Source organism: Syngnathus scovelli, chromosome 16 (genome assembly GCF_024217435.2).
Source record: "Syngnathus scovelli strain Florida chromosome 16, RoL_Ssco_1.2, whole genome shotgun sequence".
NCBI classification, from domain to species: Eukaryota; Metazoa; Chordata; class Actinopteri; order Syngnathiformes; family Syngnathidae; genus Syngnathus; species Syngnathus scovelli.
In genome coordinates, this window is record NC_090862.1 from 4,174,057 (window position 1) to 4,193,552 (window position 19,496).

The 19,496-nt window shown below is 40.3% G+C and overlaps 3 protein-coding genes across 5 annotated transcripts; 1 reads left to right on the plus strand and 2 right to left on the minus strand.

Moving 5' to 3' along the window:
* Positions 1-840: 840 nt before the first annotated feature.
* Positions 841-5,307, minus strand: litafd (LITAF domain containing). The gene is made up of 5 exons (XM_049744917.2): positions 5,148-5,307; positions 2,502-2,548; positions 2,348-2,440; positions 2,044-2,242; positions 841-1,693 (listed from the first exon to the last, which is right to left on the minus strand). The coding sequence occupies exons 2-5, from the start codon at positions 2,542-2,544 to the stop codon at positions 1,573-1,575; spliced, it is 456 nt and encodes a 151-aa protein (XP_049600874.1). The 5' UTR covers positions 2,545-2,548; positions 5,148-5,307; the 3' UTR covers positions 841-1,572.
* Positions 5,308-8,491: 3,184 nt separating this feature from the next.
* slc2a6 (solute carrier family 2 member 6) lies at positions 8,492-11,603 on the minus strand. 2 transcript variants are annotated; one of them, XM_049744882.1, is made up of 9 exons: positions 11,381-11,603; positions 11,242-11,315; positions 10,856-11,127; positions 10,651-10,747; positions 10,403-10,502; positions 9,998-10,191; positions 9,713-9,888; positions 9,336-9,604; positions 8,492-9,272 (listed from the first exon to the last, which is right to left on the minus strand). In XM_049744882.1, exons 1-9 carry the CDS (start codon positions 11,601-11,603, stop codon positions 8,944-8,946), a joined length of 1,734 nt encoding a protein of 577 aa, XP_049600839.1. In that variant the 3' UTR covers positions 8,492-8,943. The 2 variants fall into 2 exon arrangements, with proteins under 2 accessions (XP_049600839.1, XP_049600838.1); XM_049744881.1 differs by having other exon boundaries at positions 11,242-11,317; positions 11,385-11,508.
* A 30-nt stretch (positions 11,604-11,633) lies between these two features.
* Positions 11,634-19,398, plus strand: clcn7 (chloride channel 7). Of its 2 annotated transcripts, none has more exons than XM_049744871.2 (25): positions 11,634-11,744; positions 12,969-13,043; positions 13,416-13,481; positions 13,588-13,653; positions 13,772-13,904; positions 14,005-14,114; positions 14,192-14,272; positions 14,353-14,415; positions 14,513-14,596; positions 14,693-14,786; positions 14,978-15,042; positions 15,116-15,232; positions 15,299-15,353; positions 15,446-15,506; positions 15,870-16,011; positions 16,209-16,302; positions 16,374-16,546; positions 16,606-16,657; positions 16,737-16,864; positions 16,973-17,058; positions 17,144-17,279; positions 17,360-17,419; positions 17,482-17,658; positions 17,722-17,802; positions 18,257-19,398. In XM_049744871.2, the coding sequence occupies exons 4-25, from the start codon at positions 13,642-13,644 to the stop codon at positions 18,341-18,343; spliced, it is 2,091 nt and encodes a 696-aa protein (XP_049600828.1). In that variant the 5' UTR covers positions 11,634-11,744; positions 12,969-13,043; positions 13,416-13,481; positions 13,588-13,641; the 3' UTR covers positions 18,344-19,398. The 2 variants fall into 2 exon arrangements, with proteins under 2 accessions (XP_049600828.1, XP_049600827.1); XM_049744870.2 differs by lacking the exon at positions 11,634-11,744 and adding an exon at positions 11,984-12,335.
* The last annotated feature ends 98 nt before the right edge of the window (positions 19,399-19,496 follow it).

The following is a 19,496-nucleotide window of genomic DNA, read 5'->3' on the forward strand; positions in this document are numbered from 1 at the left end:
CTTGAAAATAAAACTCATTCTACAGAATGCATACATATTTTAGGGTCATGACACTTTAAAAAAAAAAAAACTTGCATGCACTTGAGTGACTGCAAGGAAAATGCATGTCACAAGACTTGCAGGTAAGTGATGAATGTTTATTCAATAAAAGCACGTAGAGGTGGAGCTCTATAAAATTTTCTTTAAATTTATTTGTAATAATACAAAGCCCCCCACCACCACCACATTTGGAGGTTGATTTGCCTACCCCTAAAAAATACCAAAAAACATATCTGTTTTGTGATAAAAATATTAGGAAACAACAGCGTGATTTTCTTTGATTTGATGACAATATATAATTAACAATCTAATGCAAAGGGACCAACAATTTCTTAGTACTTTATCCAAACATTCAAGACAAAATCTTTAAAAAAAAACACCGATATAAAATTTTCCCTGCTCGACATTGAATGCAACACTCCGCACAGCCAATTACTTACCTGGTTGTATGCGAGCCAATGAGAAACATCCAAGGACAGGCGCAATGACAGAGACAGGAAGACGGAAATTGAAGACAGGTGAGTTGAGCTTCTGCTACCTGCCTACCATTTATGTGAAGATCGTGGCCAAATATCAGATAAACTATAAAACGTAAACTTTGATCCGGGATTCTTTTGTAGTGCATTCGGTATATTCTGTAATTCATATTTGTGTTGTTGCAACGTGTTAAGGGACCCAAACAGAAGTTGTTTTATTCCTTGCATGCCAGATTTTTTTTTTCATTATTTAGAATCGCTTTTAATTTTGCCCTAAAATGGAAAATCTTTGTCAGTCGGGCTCAAAAAGAAAGACACACATGCATTCATATAGACTGTTCTTTTTATTCGACAAATATGATTCTAAAATAATCATTGATAGTAGATGAGACAAGTCTTTGTGGGGTTAATGGCAGAGATTTATTTATTTATATCCTATTAAAGAGTCTATTTTATATATTTTTTTTTGTTTCCAAGAAAATAGCAACGAATTTTCATATTTGCAATACGATTGATGTGAAAACATTCAAGTTATAACAGGTGGGTTATTTTGCCATAAGCTTCTGTTTTCATCAGGGAATAAAAGTTATTTTACATGTTGCTAGTGGGTTCAAACTCGGTTGCTGTACATAACATCTTAATCAGCTTTAAGTCCTTCATAAACGGAGACATACACTCATTGAATAGCTTACTCTATTGCATTGTGACACAAACGTGAAATTTCCACTTTTCAGTTTCACATGATTGATCCCTAGAAACAATAAGTTTAAATGTATGTACAGGCCTTCATTTGAACTCGATATAAGAATCAGCGGTGTCAGAGCTTTGTAAAGATATTGTTTGTTGTGGCTGTAAACAGGAGGAAGAAGTGCATGGGAGGAGATGAGTGAGAAATGAGCTTTGCTTTATTGCTTAGTATGAAAGCCATGCCAGCTCAAGCAGCCTCACCCATAGAAAAAAAGTGACTTTGTTGTTGTTGTTGTCGTCAATTCGCTGTGGGGTCATCTTATTTTGACCCGTGTGTGTTTGTGCTTGTGTGTATTGGTGGTGCGGGGGCTCAGTCACAGCATTTCCTCTTCTCCACATGCAGCAGTCTATTGCAACGGGGGCACGTGTGGTGTGCATCCTTGAATTTTTTTAACACCAGAGGAAGGAAGCACAAGCAGCACACACACAACCTGCAAGACACACACAGACATTTAGATTGGTTGGGGGCTGAAGGAAAAAAAACAAGTAACTCATTTTCAAATCATACGAGTAAAAACTGGTCAAATATTTAAAAAAAAAATATTAAAAGTGAAGACAATTTGCAGTTCTAGTAATGACATGAATTTAATGCACAATTTGTCTTCGCGGGCCACATAAAATCATGTGGTGGGCCGTATCTGGCCCCCGGGCCTTGAGTTTGACACCTGCGTGCTAGATGATGCCAATTTTTCTATGTGTGAACGATTTTATGTGATTTTACATACTTGAACAGCACTACATGGCCAAGAGAGACACATTTGTGTACGCAGAAGTCACTCACCCAAGGCACAAGAATAGTAGAGCCATAAGCCAGGCATACGTCCCTGGTTTGTAAGAGACGTTGGTCATGACTTGCTGCTGGCAGGACGGGCATGTTGTCATGCCAGAAGTATAGCCCAGTGATGTGTCGTAGCTCCTAAAGGTCTTTTTGGCATCGCCATCAAAACCCGAGCTTAAGCCTCCGCCTCCACTCGTGTACACTGAAGGAGAGGACACGTGATGTGACCGTGGCTTGCAATAATGATTTTTTTTTTTAGCACTGATGCTACGTTTTAAATCAATTTGATTTGTGGTTCTTTTGTTACCTGGTATGTTAGGTGAGACAGTCTCTGTGGTGACAGGGTTGAATGGAGTATGCACATGGTAGACTTTGACCTTGTCTCCTCCAACCTGCTCAACTAAAGCAGAAAAAGAAACCTTGAGAACAAATGATGGCAATGATGATGGTGCTGAGCGTACCTGGAATCGTGTAGGGAGGAGGATTTTTCACATCTGAAGCCATTGTGCTATAATAGAAAGAAGAGAACAATTAGTCTGAAACTTCTAGATTGTGTAATTCTGCTTCCTGCCTCTAGAGGGAGTAAATAGCCTGAGCGGTGGAGTACGTTTCATGCTTGGGATGTTTCCGCGCTTATTAAAGGCCACGCTGCTGCATTGTGTGCATGTTTGCTGTCAGCAGTCTGGACCAGGGCAACGCCCGGGTGTAGTCGTTGCTTAGCATGCTTCCTTTTGGGTGTGGCTAGCCTTTAGCACGCTAATCAAATGTTTTTGTGTTTCTCACTCTTACGTACAAAAATAAACACAGCTGCAGCAGGAAACAGATAAAGGTTTGCATAGACACTGAAATTATGTCTCAAAATGGAAGATATTTAATCATTTATCTGCGCAGTAGCCAAAACAATCAAGATATCATCGTAAGGCGACCTATGCTCCTGTCATTGGGCCTCACTGCTGGAATGCAAATATGTGCTTGTAAAAAAAATGTAACCAATGTACGCTACCCGAGATGTAAGAATGGAAAGTAGCTTGCCTACGTTAATTACATACGTAAAAACAACAAAAATATGTCCACATGCTGAGTGTTTAGCAAAATAAACATAAAGTCTCTCAAACACTTGACAGAGCAAATGATGCTTTATTGTCATTGCTTCTCATGCTCACATATTCCGCTAAAGGAATGTGGGCGAACGACATGCTTTTTCGGACAGATGGAAGGGTGCGTCAAACCAAATGTCGGTGACTGACGTGCTGGCTTAAATGTGTGCGGGATTGATTTCATTGCTCTGATCGATATCACTGATATCATTGCGAATATGCATTTCAGTTGTCTTTCTTTCTTGAGCGCCTAATCTTTTATCAAGTATTCATGTGGACATTTGTAGTGGTCCACATTAAAACTAAAAACCCACTACAAGCAGTAGAAGTAGGGAAAGTGGAAATTAACCATATTTGTTTATTATTTATTGTTTATTTATTTTTATTTATTAGTGTCTGTAAAAAAAAAAAAAAATCACGAGCAATAGGCAAAACATTTATGGTTATTTTGGTATACCAAAACTAATGAAATAACTAAAACTGAACTTGAAATAATATTTTTGCAAAAGTGTCCTTTTTGTTCTTGGCAATTAGTTTAACACATGAGCCTTTATGGTGAAAAAAATAAAAGTAACAAAACAAAGCCACCATGAAAACTAACTTTTTTCATATTAGTAAAATCTCAACCACATCAAAGTTCCCATACAGAGTCAGAGAAACTTAAGTTGCTTTGTTAAAATGTGAATGAGTTGTATAATAAAAATAGTTCTTAATCAGGTCAGTCTGCATTCTGCGGTCACGACAACAAGCGTCATGAATCCCCGCCCTGCTCACGTCACTTCGCCACTCACAGGCATCAAACCTGAGCCAAAGGTGTGGTTGGACCCCATGTGGCATCTGAGCTGGTCTAACCAGGCTGAAGGAGGAATGTTCTTCATCCTCAGACCTCCTTTAATCAACTCACAAAGGAGCAGCGGGCGCGGGTAATTATCTCATTAAAAGTTTGACGTCGCACAGCTGAACTTCTGAGATTAGCAGAGATATCCCATTATGGCAAGATTTGAGTTTTTGCATTTTGACTAATGATATAAAAAGCTCAAAATGCTCAGTGGCAAATCACAAAAGTTGGAAATTCCACTATAGGAAATTCTACAACTGGGATATTGCATCTGTGCATTTCTTCCAGAAGCAAAATTTTTTTCCAGCGTGGGACTTTCATCACACATCAAACATGTTTTTGGTGAATCAATAAACTTCACTACCAAAGCCTAAAATAAATCTCAGTCATGTCCATTTGTGAATATTTGACAAATCCCCTTAAAAGTACATTTTGATTTGTCTGAATAATAATAATGAGGACATAAGACTATTTCAAGAAGGCCTCTGTACTAAATAAAAGGGAGTGCCAATTCATGCCTAGCAATTTTCTTAAGCCACTTATTGCATTTGAGAACATTCTGCCCCTGTATGATAATAATGCCTCCATTCTTTGACAGTGTGAACACAACGACTGTGTGCCAGTTTTAAGTTATGGCTGCACCTTGGGAACACAATAACTTTGTTTGTATTGCCACTACCCCTACAAGTTATGGGAAAAAATATTTCATCATCGCATCAGCTGCAAAAATTCTGATTGGTATGCCTGATAAAGAAAAAAAATCGGTCTTCTAATCCACCGACGAACCTGTTCGCCTTAAATCAAAGCTGGACTTGTTTATTGAAGTAAATTCGGAATATAATTAGCCGCCTCGCATTCAAGCAGTATATCTGAGCAAAAAAAAAGAAACATTTAATTTCATAATCCACGTTATGAGTCAGTTTTGTATCTAAAAAACTGAAATATTATTTTACATCTTTTTTTTTTTTTTTAGATCATGATTGCAAAGATGATTACAGAGAAGCAAACCATCTTGAACCTGTTGTTAATTTTCTTTACTGCTCCAAACTATTTTACATCTCGCAGGTCGTGCCTACCAAACGAACAATATTAAAACCCCTTCCAAGCCAATAATCAATTCCCTTCATTTCAATGTCCGTAAAGAGAGAACAATCCATGGGTGAGAGTCTCACCTGTTTCAGGTGCTGGCCTCTATGTGCAAGTATCAGAGCGAGCTGCAGCCACTACTACAGCTTTCGACGGTCCAGACGCGACACCACTGCCGGGTGGAGCCGCGTCACCTGTACCTCTAAACCCCGAAACCACACCCACAAGCCCCGCCCCCTTCATCAGGACGCCGATTCTCGCTAGGCGTAACTGAAAGATTGCCACTTTGTTCTTTGTCGCTCGCAGATTATTGAAGGAGTGTGTGTATGTGTCACCCACTAAAAGGGAGCCAAACCTGTTCCTGCTCCTGCTGAGGTTTGCTGTAAAATGCATCGACTAACTCTGAAGCTCTTTGGGCATTAAAACGTGACCTCGGGGTCATGAATTAATACTGGATGATGCAACATCTAAAACTAACATATCCCTCGAGACAGTTGAAGGAAATATATTTAAGTAGTCTGAATTTTGATTGTCATTTTTAAGGTAATGGCACTTCCGTTGGACATTTCCTGTGGAAAAGTACGTGATCGGAATGTCGATCAATGTCTTTTAATTACAAAATTGCTGAAATCAGGATGTGTCGTGTAGCATCGCCGCACCCTTTTCTTAAAAGGGAAAGTCAAGTCAAATTATCTAAATGTATACACAAATTAGCTGCCCATTCTTCTTCTTTGTCTGCTTTTACAAAGCTCCAAACTTTACGATATGGAGTGACTACAACATAAACAGAGGAAAAGCTCAATTTATGGATTTACGTCCATGAACATCCCGCAGGGGAATATTTGGAATGTCACAAGAGAGGAAGGGTAGAGGTGCGGCAAATATGTTTAAGAGAATGAGGCGCATCTGTCAACATAATATTCTGAAAAAAAAAAAAAAAAAATGAGGGAGATGAGAGTGACCTTGACCATTGGGTTAGTTTTGAATATTTATACTAAATCAGCTGTAGCATCTAAAAAATGTATGTTCAGAAATTTAGTCCAGCATTCCCCAATTAAGTGAAGTTGGGTAATTTCCTGTGGCACACAGGTCTGACATTAAAAATGTGTTTTGGAAATTAAAGATGTGGTTTCGACCAGCTTAAAATAGAACAGCATCTTGTTTAGTGTTGCTTTTAAGCGGACCCAAACAAAGCAAGTGAGCCAACAGGAAGTTTTCATTTCACTCAAAGATGTCTGGTCGCTATGATGAGATAAGGACAATAATTAGTAGATAGTCCAAAACAAATATCGCTCACCAGTGATTAGCGTGGGTAGAAGTGAGATAATTTACAGAAATTCTTCAGTATTTGTCAAAATAGGCTGATTATACCTTGCTGTGATTTTTTTTTTTTTACAGTCATAAAGGGCCTCAAATAATTACACCAAGCCTAACACAAGGATGTAAAAAAAAAAAAAAAAAATCAGGATGACGTCAATGGAAATCAGACATAAAAGTGCTTCTTGGGAGTATATTACCTGGGAAAGATTTTGACCTGCAGCAACACTGCGAGGAATGTCAAAAGTTACCAATGACTCATCTTCTACACGTCGCTAAAGAAGCTCGTAGCCTGTAAAACTCGATATACATGTGACAGGTTCCCCTCTCCACTACTGCATTTCTCGACACATTCCCGTAAAGATTCTTCAACACCTGCATTTATTGTGACTTTCCCCGGGCTTCGTTTTTCCGTGCGTCTGTCATAGCAGCTCTTCTCCAAATACATGTTGGGATTCCACGCCTGTTCCACCGCATTTTTGCAACCATTTGTCATCAGATCAGCATGTACGGAACTGAGCCGCCTTTTTATTCCTGTTTTGGAATTTTATAAGCACTGCGGACTCAAGCCTGGAGCTTTCACCGGGGTGTTGATATTTTTAGTCATGTCGTGTTTATTTGCTAAGTTTCTGCAGAAAAGAAAACACACACAAGTAAGCCATGTAGGGAAAGGTGTGAGAGGGTGTTGCCTGCGCATGATGTCAAATGGGTGAGGTGGTGGTGGTATGTGCGTGTCTGTTTCGATGGGCCTGATGAGCGACATTCCAAGCGGTAGAGACATCCTCACAGCATTGTACATTATATTATTGTTGCACTGTCAAGCGATGAAATACACGTGCTGGTTGACCTTTCCATTTTTTTTTTTTCTTGGGGGTTCATAACATGCTTGCAAAAAAAAAAATCCCCTAACTAAAAACCTAAAAATAAATAAATAGTAAATTAAATAAATAAAAGATAAATAAATAAATAAAATGATGCAAGTTTATATTTAATTTAATCTCACATCCAGACTCAAGAAGTGCCTGAGGACAAATCTTTATGAGAAATGGTTCAAACTGTTTACACAGAATATTTTGATGTTAATCTGGATTCAAAAGCTGTGGAGGCAGATGGCTTGTTTAGGTCTGACTCGGTTTGGTGAATGAGTTGACATAGCGAGTAAAACAAAAAGATAACTCTGGGCGCAACTATGTATTAAAAAAAAAAAAAATCTACTAACCGACACAATCTAGAGTTATATCCAAAATTAAGATATTCAATTTTGACTTGCACTTTTCAGAACAGTGTTTATCTATTTATTTTTATTAGTGTAGGCCAAAAAACTCATGTTAAAATATTATTCTAGTATGATTCAGTGAATCATATTAGCACAATATTAAATATATTGCGACGTGTTTGATCTCATTAAAATTATTTTACAAACTTAAATGAGCCAATACAGTTTTTATACTTTTCCAAAAGTGTTAGTGGTAAGACTTCATCATATTTTGATGCATTTTTTTTTAATGAGATCTACACAATTAATATAGTTCCACTCAAAATTATTCAACAAATAAGATTTATTTACAAAGGTTAAAAAATGTGTTAATTCTGTTCATAAAGATACACTAGAACATGTTGCTGCTTACAGAATTTTAGTCGAATGTCCCTGGGACAGCGGTGGCGAGAGGGCAGTAAATTAGGGACACACAAAGTGGGTGGAGTCACGAATGCAAAAATAGAATCTGACTCAGCAGGTATATAAACTCTGAGTGGAGAGAAGTACACTCTTCCAAACACTTCTGCTAAGGCGACTTGATCGTGAATGTCCACTAATTTAAACTTTTCATCATTATTATTCAGGATTTTTTTGTTCGAGCAAAATGATGTGCTACCTTGCGTACTCTCTCAATGGATATTACGCAAGCATCAAAGTCATGACGTCAGACGAATCAAAATGCGTCAATAAAATGTGTCACCTTTGTGTAATGCATTTTTGTAATTACATCTGGAGTTCGACGAGCCATTCCTGTTTTTTTGTTTTTATTCATTTCCACTGTCATTCATTATCATCAAGTATCATTTCAGCTTTTGTACAAGAGAACTTTTTTTTTTTTTTTGTCAAAAACAGCCAAAATGTCACTCATTTCATTAAACAGAGACACACACACACACACACACAGCAATACTGTACATGCATCCGCCATGCAAGCCTGCGACCACGTGACCCCACGTGACCCGTTTGCGGTAAATCAAAACGACAGGTGCCAACATATTTGTTCCCGACATTGGCGAACCTGCTGGATGTCATTATGCAAATAATTTACAATGTTTCAAATGTCTTTCGGTATGCGTGTAATCCACAAAGCATTGCATTCAATTTTTTTTCAAGTAGAGTCAAATATTGATCCTTTCTTTTTCTTCCTTTCTGCAATCAGAGGCCATTTTAATTTTTCTTATGCTTCTCCAAAGGCCCTCGAAAATGTCAGCATAACATATCATGCAAAAAAATCGAACAAAGCTTATTATTATTATTCATCACATAAGGAACAGTGGGAGAACATGCCACACAGAAATATCTAATGTTCACTCATCCGTTTGTTGTGCATTGGGGTGATCATGATTACTAAATCGGCGTGTCCTGAAATAGTTCTCGATTTCTTCCAGAGATCTTCCTCGGGTCTCTGGGACGCACAAGGCGGTGAAGAGCAGACACAGGACGCACACCACAGTGAAAAAACAGTACGGCACGTACAGGCCGTAAGCGTCTGCCAGGTGAGTGAAGGCGTCTGTGAGCGCGAAGGCCGTCAACCAGCTGGCAGCCACGCACAATCCCGAGGCCACGCCCCTGACGGCCAGAGGCAACACCTCTGACATGAGCAGCCACGTGATTGGGCCCCATCCCATGGCGTATCCTAGGAGACAAACAAAAAGCTTGCATCGATGGCTTTCAATAGGAGATTTTTTTAATCGCTTACCAAATATAAATACGACGACGCTGATAAGTGGAACAACCGTTTGATTGCTCGCCAGCTGAGCAGCGTCATGGTGGAGGTTGCGCTCCATTGTGGTGAAGTTGGAAGGTGGTTTTGGTGTGTCGTGGGAAATCATGGTCAGAGTCAGCATGGATAAGAACATCAGAGAGCTGGAGGTGTACAGCAGAGCTTTCCGCCCTGCCTTGTCCATCAAAATGGCCGCCAAGCTGACAGAAACAAGGCGAACCAATCCGACGATTGCCGCATCGTATCTGACACAGTGAACAGAGACAGTGACTAATTATGTAAAAAATGGTCGTCAATTAACGATAATGATACGTGTTGCGCAATGGGTGAACAAGTCGGGCGGCATTTCACACCTAGGCTCCAGTGAGACATTGCTCTGAGAAAAGATGGGCTCCAAGTAGACAAGAACGGGGGTGATGCCAGTCAGCTGCTGCAGGAAACGCATCACGACGGAGATGAGGATGGGCCGGTAGTAGACGGGCTTGGCCAGCTGGGACCACGTGACCCGTTTCTGCAGACTGATGCTGTGCTGAAATGAAAAAGCACGTCGTGAGAATCTGTGAGTTGCTATCATACACTGTGACCCAGTCCGACTTTATTCTGGTCAAGTTCTAACTTCTTCATAGTGGACTTCTCACCTTGATGGCGTCAAGCTCACTCTGTATGTCATAGTTGGCTCCCCTCAACCAGTGGAGGGCCCGCTCGGCCTGCTCCTCTCTGCCCAGGGAGAGGAGCCTTCTGGGGGAGTAGGGCATGAAGACGAGCAGCACTACCATCAGCAATGCCGGGATGCATCCTACCACTGCAAGCCATCGCCACGGTAACACCAGACCTGTACATCATATCATCGGACATATGCTAAAGTTAGAGAACATCAAGTTGTGCAAAATCTGCATTCAAAAGGTCAAATTAAGTTGACCTGCAGGTTCTAGTGCATTTCTAGGTTCATCCTCAAATTTTAGTCAAAAACCAAATATCCCATAATTTACATGTTTGCAACAAAATAAATTCATTCAGTCATAGTGATTAATGTAAAGTTCAACCTAAAGCGTATAGCGCCAGCGCTCCGAACACCGCCGTAATCTGAGGGCAGGTTCCCAGAGCTCCTCTCAATGATTTGTGCGAGATCTCTGAGATGTAAACCTGAAAAAAAGCAAAAAAAATGCAAAGAATGACCTTTTACTGAAGTTTTGTCTGTCCACAAAATAGATTGCATCATTATTAAGAAATGGGGAAAAAAGCAAATGTTTTATCATAAAGGGATAAAAAAAATGTAACCATGGCAACCCACAGGAATGGAAGCCGCTGTGACCCCTCCGGCGACACCTGTGAGGAACCGGCCGAAGTGGAGCATCCACAATTCCACAGCCCCTCCCAACAACACGTAACTGAAATGCACACATTCAGAATAAAATCAGTTGCCATGACAACCAACAAATGTATTCAATCTTGCAGCAACAATTTACTATCTTTTGAAATATAATTTAATATCTGACCCAATAGCAGAAGGGATGGCTGACACCATAATGCTCAGCTTTCTGCCAATCAGGTCATTGAGCAGCATAGCTCCGAACCCGCCGAGGGCCACTCCCAGCATGTAGACTGAGCCGAACCAGGCTGCCTGGGACGTGTCCATCCTTAGCCGGGGGTCCACATCAGGACCCTGAAGCACTGGCAGGACGGGAGACGGGTAGACCAGGGAGTAGCCAAAATTGAAATTCCCCAAGACTGCCGCAAAAACAGCCAGGAGCAGTTTGAATTTCTTGAACTGGATTGAAGAGCGGAGATTAAATGATTTAAAATGTGTCCAAAATTCAAACTTCTTGAAATGTACTACAGTAAAAGTAGTATTTTTAGGAGGGGTAAGTTTTGGATCTCTTACCGTAGGTTCTTGTGATGCCTCATTTGAGTGGAGTAGAGGTCTTTCTTCATCCATATCGGCACAGGACTGCAGTAGCCTTCATGAAAAATGACAAAGTGGCCAAAATAGCCTGTTTTTTTTTCTTTCAGATCAGTCATACTTACAAAAGAGGAACCTGTGAGGGATGTCTGGTGCAGGAATGTCCCGTTTGAAGAAATGAACATACTGGCTGCTGGTAAAGCAGCCAGCATGAAATTGAAAGTGGGAAGTGGATCACCACTGGACTTTTGTAAATGACCAACTGGAATATTTCTGGTGGTGAAAATTACTCGGTCATCAAAATCTGTCCTTTTGTCCTTTAGGTTTACTGACTGTTGTGCCATTTGTCATTTTTTTTCTTTCTTTTTCTATAGACAAGAGTTTGTGCAGGAATGTGGGAATTGTTGATGGCACTCAAAATGAAAATGAAAGCAGAAGATAAATTCCTTTGTTGAGTCAGGAGACAAAAAGTACAGTTGCTATGGGTGAGTGAGTGTGAATAGTTGTTTAACTGAGTGGGCTGTGATTGCTTCACTATGTTGAATAGATTTGCTTTAAATTGCTTAAGATGAATCTCATAAGAGTTGGAATGACTGTCCACATGATGGCACATTAAAAAGTGCCTTAAGAGGATTCCTTATTAAATTCCACAAAATTAATTATTTAATATCCTTCATCCAGAAAGAAAGTGTTTTTAAATGTCATGTGTATGGTTATTCGTAACATACTCAGTGACAATAGTAGTTTATCACCTCCTGTGTGGGCATGTTAGCTTAAAACTACAATACCCAGCATTCATTGCGAATAACGGACATTTTTGGTCCAGCACGCGACCCTTACAAAAGCGTCACGAGTCACGGGAATGATGATCTCGGGCAACTAAGGCTAAAGATGGCTCAATTTAATCGTTTATTTCGATTTATAAAGTAACACCGTAATTGTTGGAGGTTCCGGTGGCCGCCATGGCTAACATCACGAAAAAAGTGTCGTGGTCCAGCCGAGCTGATGAGTCCGGTGCCACGGGGGAAGCGACGCCGCTGCTGAACGGTGCCGATAAACGTCAACATTCCAGAGAGGTCCGTACTGCAAAGCTAGCATGCTAAGCTAACAGCTGATTGAAGTACATGTTTTCTCAATGAATAATCGTAAAAATACTGCAAATAATGTTTGCGAAGATATAGTATTTGCAAACTAAATATTCGTCATATCGGCGCATCTTTTTTTTATCCTCCAAGTTAATTAAAGAAAAACGTGGTATTGACAGTATTGAGAGCATTACTGAAATTTATCTTTCATTGAATTAGTTGATTATCGAGAATAAATTCATTTATTTATCTGCTACCACCATTGTAGTCAGCTGTTCCATTTACGTCGCAACACTGGAAAATGAAGCGTACTTCCACCAGAACTATTCATGTCACACTTTGTCCTCACTCAAGGTGGAAACGCACGCAACTCATTCTTAGTTCAGTGTTTTGCATTTTCCATTGTACTTTCCACATTTAGACTCTGCTTAATTACTGCAGCTAAAGAAATAATTTGTGTTATTAAAGGCAGCAATAAAGGACCAGTATAAAAGAAAATGAATGAGTTGTGTCTGTGTTCCATTTCTTCCCCATAATTGGCTATTGTGGTGAGTCGTCATGATGTTTATATTCACAAAGCATTCATTGATTAATGTATTTCTTCTTTGTGTTCATGCTCTGTAGCCTGGAGGAGGTTCTGTATTTCAAATAGGAAGACTCAGTAATGTGGATTTAGAAGAGGAGGTCACACCAGATGAGGTAAAGTGTCACTTTGGGATACTTCTTTAAGGTTTATGTCTCTCCCACTCTTTTCACGTAATGTTATACATCCGTTCCCTCAATATATTGAATAAAAACGTAGTATGAGGACGTTCCTATTTTGTGAATGGAACATACGAAATCTATCAAAGTAGCATACAATTTGCCTTGTTTATAGAAGTTCAATCAAGGACGAAAAGTTGTAATTGTAAATATACAAGAAGCCATCTGAGGGTCACATGACTGTCCTGAGGCTTGACACCGTCACAATTGTTTCCTTGAAGATACTGAAGATAATAGATTCATGTGATTTTTGACTAATGTCATGCTTCTCTCATCAATCTGAGTCCCTTTTTTTTCCCCATCTTGCAGGAGTCCCATCGAGGTCATCCCAAAGAAATCCCTCATAATGAGAAGCTACTATCACTCAAATTTGAGGTAAAATTATCTTGGAAAAACTTTGCGATCATCCTTAGTAAGATTAATTTGCTTGTGCAAAAAAGTTACAATTAAAATTTTTATTTGCATTTGTTGGTATGTTTAGAGTCTTGACTATGATAACATTGAGAACCAGCTGTTTTTGGAGGAGGAGAGGCGTATGAGTTACTTGGTGAGTGGGTTGGTGTCACACACACACACACACGCACACACACACAATCAAATATATTCACTTATGCTTATTTCAAGTGAATGAAGGTTACATTCCTTTTCCTACCTCATTGTTTTAGGGTTTTCGCTGTTTGGAGATCAGTCGCTGGGTGGTCTGTGGCCTGATCGGCTTCCTGACGGGCCTCATTGCCTGTTTCATTGATATTGTGGTGGAGCAGCTGGCTGGAATCAAATACCAAGTTGTCAAAGAAAGTATCCTTGATACATTTCAATAAACTCAGTTGATAGGTAAACATTATGAGAAGCACTTCTCAAGGTGAGTACAGCTTTCCTTGACCCTTGACCTTTGAAGATATTGAGAGGTTTACAGAGGTGGGCGGACTGTCGCTGTCTCTCATCCTCTGGGCTGTCTTAAACTCCGCCTTTGTCATGGTGGGAGCAATCATTGTTGCCTTTTTTGAGGTAAGAGGAAGATTAAAAAAATCTGTGAAAAAATAATCACCACTCATCAAATTGATTTTTCCATCTACTATTTGAAGCCTATTGCAGCAGGAAGTGGTATCCCGCAAATAAAGTGTTACCTAAATGGAGTCAAGGTTCCTAGAGTGGTTCGACTCAAGGTAGCAACACATACTTGGGATAACCGATTAATAATAAAAAAAAAAAATTGCTTGATTGAATATTGTGTGTTCTTTGTCAGACACTGGTGGTGAAAGTGTGTGGTGTTATTTGCTCAGTTGTGGGTGGACTCGCTGTTGGAAAGGTAAGAAACATTTTAAATCCTTAAATAAATACGACACATTTTATTTTAATGTTAATTTTTTGGGGTATTTCTTTGTCTATGTGACCATTTTTTTTAGGAAGGTCCTATGATTCATTCTGGTGCAGTTGTAGCTGCAGGAGTGTCTCAGGGTAGGAGCACCTCCTTAAAAAGAGATTTTAAGGTCAGTGTTGGGTGTGTGTTATTATAACACCATGCCCATCCTTTTTTTTGTCTTAATTATAGTGCGTGGTGAAAATATTTTGGTGCCTGTTTGCAGATCTTCGAATACTTCCGCAGAGACACGGAAAAACGAGATTTTGTTTCTGCCGGAGCTGCCGCTGGAGTCTCGGCTGCTTTTGGAGCCCCAGTTGGTAAAAATCAACATCAAAATGGAGTTGGGCAATATTAAATAGCTGCAAGGAGTTTAGTGAGAACCAGTAGAACCACAGTTAAACCATAACGAGCTTGGTAGAAGGATCAAGGCAAAGGCGTGTGCCTATTAATAAATTACACCATTTCAATATGTCAAAATCGTAGAGATAAAAAAAAATTGGGTCAACAGGTGGCGTGCTTTTCTCCCTCGAAGAAGGTGCTTCTTTTTGGAACCAGATGCTCACATGGAGGATAGTAAGTCACAGAGATCAGGATTTCCTAGTCGTAACAGTAACTGACCTTTATGACCTTTCCTTTTCATCCGCAGTTTTTTGCATCCATGATCTCTACCTTCACCCTGAACTTCTTCCTCAGCATCTACCACAAAAACCCGGGTGACCTTTCCAACCCTGGTCTCATCAACTTTGGACGATTTGAGAATGAGGTAAGCACCTAAATGTTTTTTTAAGCCCAAACTGTATGAATGACACCATATAATTTTGTTTTTCAGAGCGTGGCCTATTACCTCTATGAAATTCCCTTATTCATTGCCATGGGTGCTATAGGTAAAAAAAAAAAAATCTTCATGCATCTTCTCAACAATCAGTTTGATTGCTATGTGGAGTGCAAAGAAAAAAAACTCATTTTCCCAATGCAGGTGGACTTCTAGGAGCTCTGTTCAACTTTCTCAACTACTGGCTGACTATCTTCAGGATAAGGTGAAGGCTGTCCGAGGACGAACAGTATTGCATTAGTCACCGCCAAAGGGTCATATGTCTTTTGTGTCTGGCAGAAATAATACAAAATATGTGCACAAGCATCATCTGGTGTCATGTGACTAAAGTTTAAAAATAGTCACAGTGTAGAAACAGGTATGATTGCTTTGAGAGGTGTGAGAGAACTTCGAATATTTTCTACGTTATCGTCGGACCAATCGTTCAAACTCATGTTAAATAGAAGTCAGCATACACCTACTTTGGTTTTAAAAACACGTTTGTCATCGAAATATTTTGCTGGTGATGACGGATGAGCGTGAAAATATTCTTGACTGAAACCACAACATGATGTTGCGTGCACGTCAGGTACGTCCATCGACCTTGTCTACAAGTGATGGAGGCCATGTTGGTGGCTGCCGTGACGGCGACAGTGGCGTTCACCATGATTTACTTCTCCGACGACTGTCAACCTCTCGATCCCGAGCACACGGAGGAGTACCCTCTGCAGGTACACACACACACACTTTTAGGGACATATAAAGACTTTAAAAAATAAGTATTGCATATGCGTCAGCTTCCCTTTTTAGTCAGTCTCGTTTCGTGCCAGCCTTTGAGGAAGTAAGCACACATATGTGTCCTTGATCCATTGTTCCATCCCAAATAATACTCCGAAATGAAGCTTTTTTTTTCTTCTTGTATTTGCAGCTGTTCTGTGCCGATGGGGAATATAACGCCATGGCAACAGCCTTCTTCAACACTCCAGAGAGAAGTGTCCGGAGCCTTTTCCACAACCAGCCGGGTAAATATTTGTGATTCCACAAGCAGAAGGAAAAAAAAAGCCTGTTGGTTATTCCCATCTCTCCTTGACAGGATCGTACAATCCTCTCACGTTGGGCTTGTTCACTCTCACATACTTCTTCCTGGCTTGTTGGACGTACGGCCTCACCGTGTCCGCTGGAGTCTTCATCCCATCTCTGCTTATCGGAGCCGCCTGGGGAAGACTGTGCGGAATTTCGTTATCCGCCATCTCGGCCACCGGATCGGTATGTCTGGAAAGAACTTGCACAAATACCTGGATTCTAATAGTTACGTGTGTGTTTAGATCTGGGCTGATCCTGGTAAATATGCCTTGATCGGAGCCGCAGCTCAGTTAGGTGAGTTGATTTAACTTCTAATGGACGCCAGCTCTTCGCGTGTCCAATGTGAAATAATAATCGTGTGTTGTGCGTGTAGGCGGCATTGTGAGAATGACGCTCAGTTTGACCGTCATCATGGTGGAGGCCACGGGAAACGTCACGTATGGACTTCCCATCATGCTAGTCTTGATGACGGCTAAGATTGTTGGAGACTACTTTGTGGAGGTACGCAATAATATTAGCATTGTTTTTAAGTCAGTTTGGCTTCTGTTGTATAAATGGTGTTGAAATAAAATCATACAGATAATGGAATATTCCGTCTTGTTCCGTCAGGGTTTGTATGACATCCACATTAAGCTGCAGAGCATTCCCTTCCTGCATTGGGAAGCTCCTGCCACCTCACACTGGCTAACAGCTCGGTAACATCTCTGACTAAACTGGAGAAAACCACAAGTTCCCCAGTGCTAAATAATCTCCCCTAATTTTTGTCAATTTGTTTTTCAGGGAAGTGATGAGTTCTCCCGTCACCTGCCTGAACAAGGTAGAAAAGGTGGGAACCATCGTCGACATCCTGAGCAACACATCGACCAATCACAATGGTTTCCCCGTGGTGGTGCAGCAAGGTGAATCCGGCGAAGAGGTTAGTCACCTGTGACACATCATCCAAATATTTCCAATCTGACTGCTAGCCTTTCATTTGACTTCTTCTCTTCCGTTCAGCCAGCAAAGCTCTGCGGACTCATCCTTCGCTCACAGCTCATCGTTCTCCTCAAGCACAAGGTGAGTGGAAGGAGGAACGCATTTGACCGTCACTAGACCCTCCCCTCGCTTTGTGCTCGAAGGTCTTTGTGGAGCTGGCTCGGTCACGGCTGACCCAGAGGAAGCTCCAACTGAAGGACTTCAGAGACGCCTACCCGCGCTTCCCCCCTATCCAAAGCATCCACGTCTCTCAAGATGAGCGAGAGTGTATGCTGGACCTTTCGGAGTTCATGAATCCAACGCCCTACACCGTTCCACAGGTAGAACGCTCAGCTGTTTGTTGGTATAAGTGGATGTAGTGATCTTTGATGATTTGTTTGCAGGAAACATCTCTTCCTCGCGTGTTCAAGCTGGTCAGAGCGCTGGGCTTGAGGCACCTGGTTGTGGTGGATGATGAGAACAGGGTAAGCATGGGCAATTGTCTCCAGTTTCAAGCACAAAATCTAAGATTCCATTTTTATTTGTGTTGGTATCCATGTTAATGTTGAAAAAGAAAAAAAAATATTCACTTTTATTAGCAGTTGTCACTCACATCACAAAGCACTTTACTGCCATCTATTGGATGATAATATAACACTATCCTGTCGTTTTAACCCCAGTTCAAATTTACTATTCAGCTTGGCGGTAAGTTTATTTATTTTTTTTACATAGGAGAATATTTTTATAAGCATCTAAAGTTTTACGTCAGCTACTAAACTAAGAGGGAGGAATTTATTGTTCTCTGGCATTATTGTTTGGCCTTGGTGGTTTGCGCTCCACTGAATGTTGCTGTGCTTTTTTTTTTTCGTTTTTTGTTTTTCGCCCTTACTAAATGCATCCGTGTCACTGCCTCAACTGCTTGTTCTCTTCACTCTTCAGGTGGTTGGACTGGTGACCAGGAAGGACTTGGCTAGATATCACCTGGGCAAACATGGACTGGAGGAACTTCAGCTGGCCCAGACATAGTGTACACAAACACACTCATACACACGCATGCAAAAACAGTGCCATAGAACTTTGCCGTAGCCCGACGATGACAAGTGCCTAATGTGATGGTCAAGGAGGATTACCATGACGACCAAACACATCTCCAGGCAGGGGCTCCATCACCAAAGAGCCCAGTTTGTCTTTCCTCCACTCTATGTGAAAATCATACTGTAACTTCCTCTATACACGGCGCTTTGTTGTTGTCATCTGTCCACCTTTTTTGCATTTTCTAGTTCTGGTCCAATATTTTCAACATTTGTTTCACGGAAAATCGTCATCATCACGACATATCTTGACAGGTGGTAAATCTGTCTGATGATGTTGTTGTAATGCAAAACAATTAGAGTTGAATAGTTTATACCAATGCTTTTGTGCACGACATTAATTTTAGATGTTGCAATTGGAAGGTAAAACGGTACTAAAAAGTAGTCGTTAATTTCATGTTTTTCCTCCGCGTTCACAATATTCTGTTGTTTTGCACTGAGAGAATTGTTATTTATTCTTTGTTTTAGTTTTAACAGAATATTCATGAGGAAAACAGAAGACATGGCTTTCCCGCACAACCTGTCCAGTGTGTTTTTTAAAGAAAAGTGAAGTAGCAGATGATTTGCCCCTTTTCTGTCTTTGCTAAAAATCAGGTACGCCCTTCCTCTATTTATCTGCTTCTCTATTTTTCAACATTTACTGTCTGGGAGAGAGGAAAAAAAGATCAACTTTACAATGGGATATACATTTTAATCATCAAAAAAATGTTTACACTGTGGCTACTACTGAAAAAAAAAAGTGTGACATGGGAAGCTCAAAACGAATGTAAGCAAAAATTCTAACACGATCTATTGATATCATGTGGAATACAAAAAATCATATTTTTGGATTTTTAGCCCGTTTAGTCAATGTTGTTACTGTTACGGTCTTTATTTTTACGCTTTCTTTTGTTTTTGTGTTGTACAGTTCTCCATGTAGAAAATAAAGCCCGTGTTCTATTTTATAACAATTGGATTAATTAATAAAATAAATGATATATTGTGAATATATCTCACGCGCAACACTTGTATCAATTCAGGCAGCTGTGGGAGCTTTTTTTTTTTTTTTTTTTTTTCCACGGCCTTTAAACATCACAACCTTCCTGGGT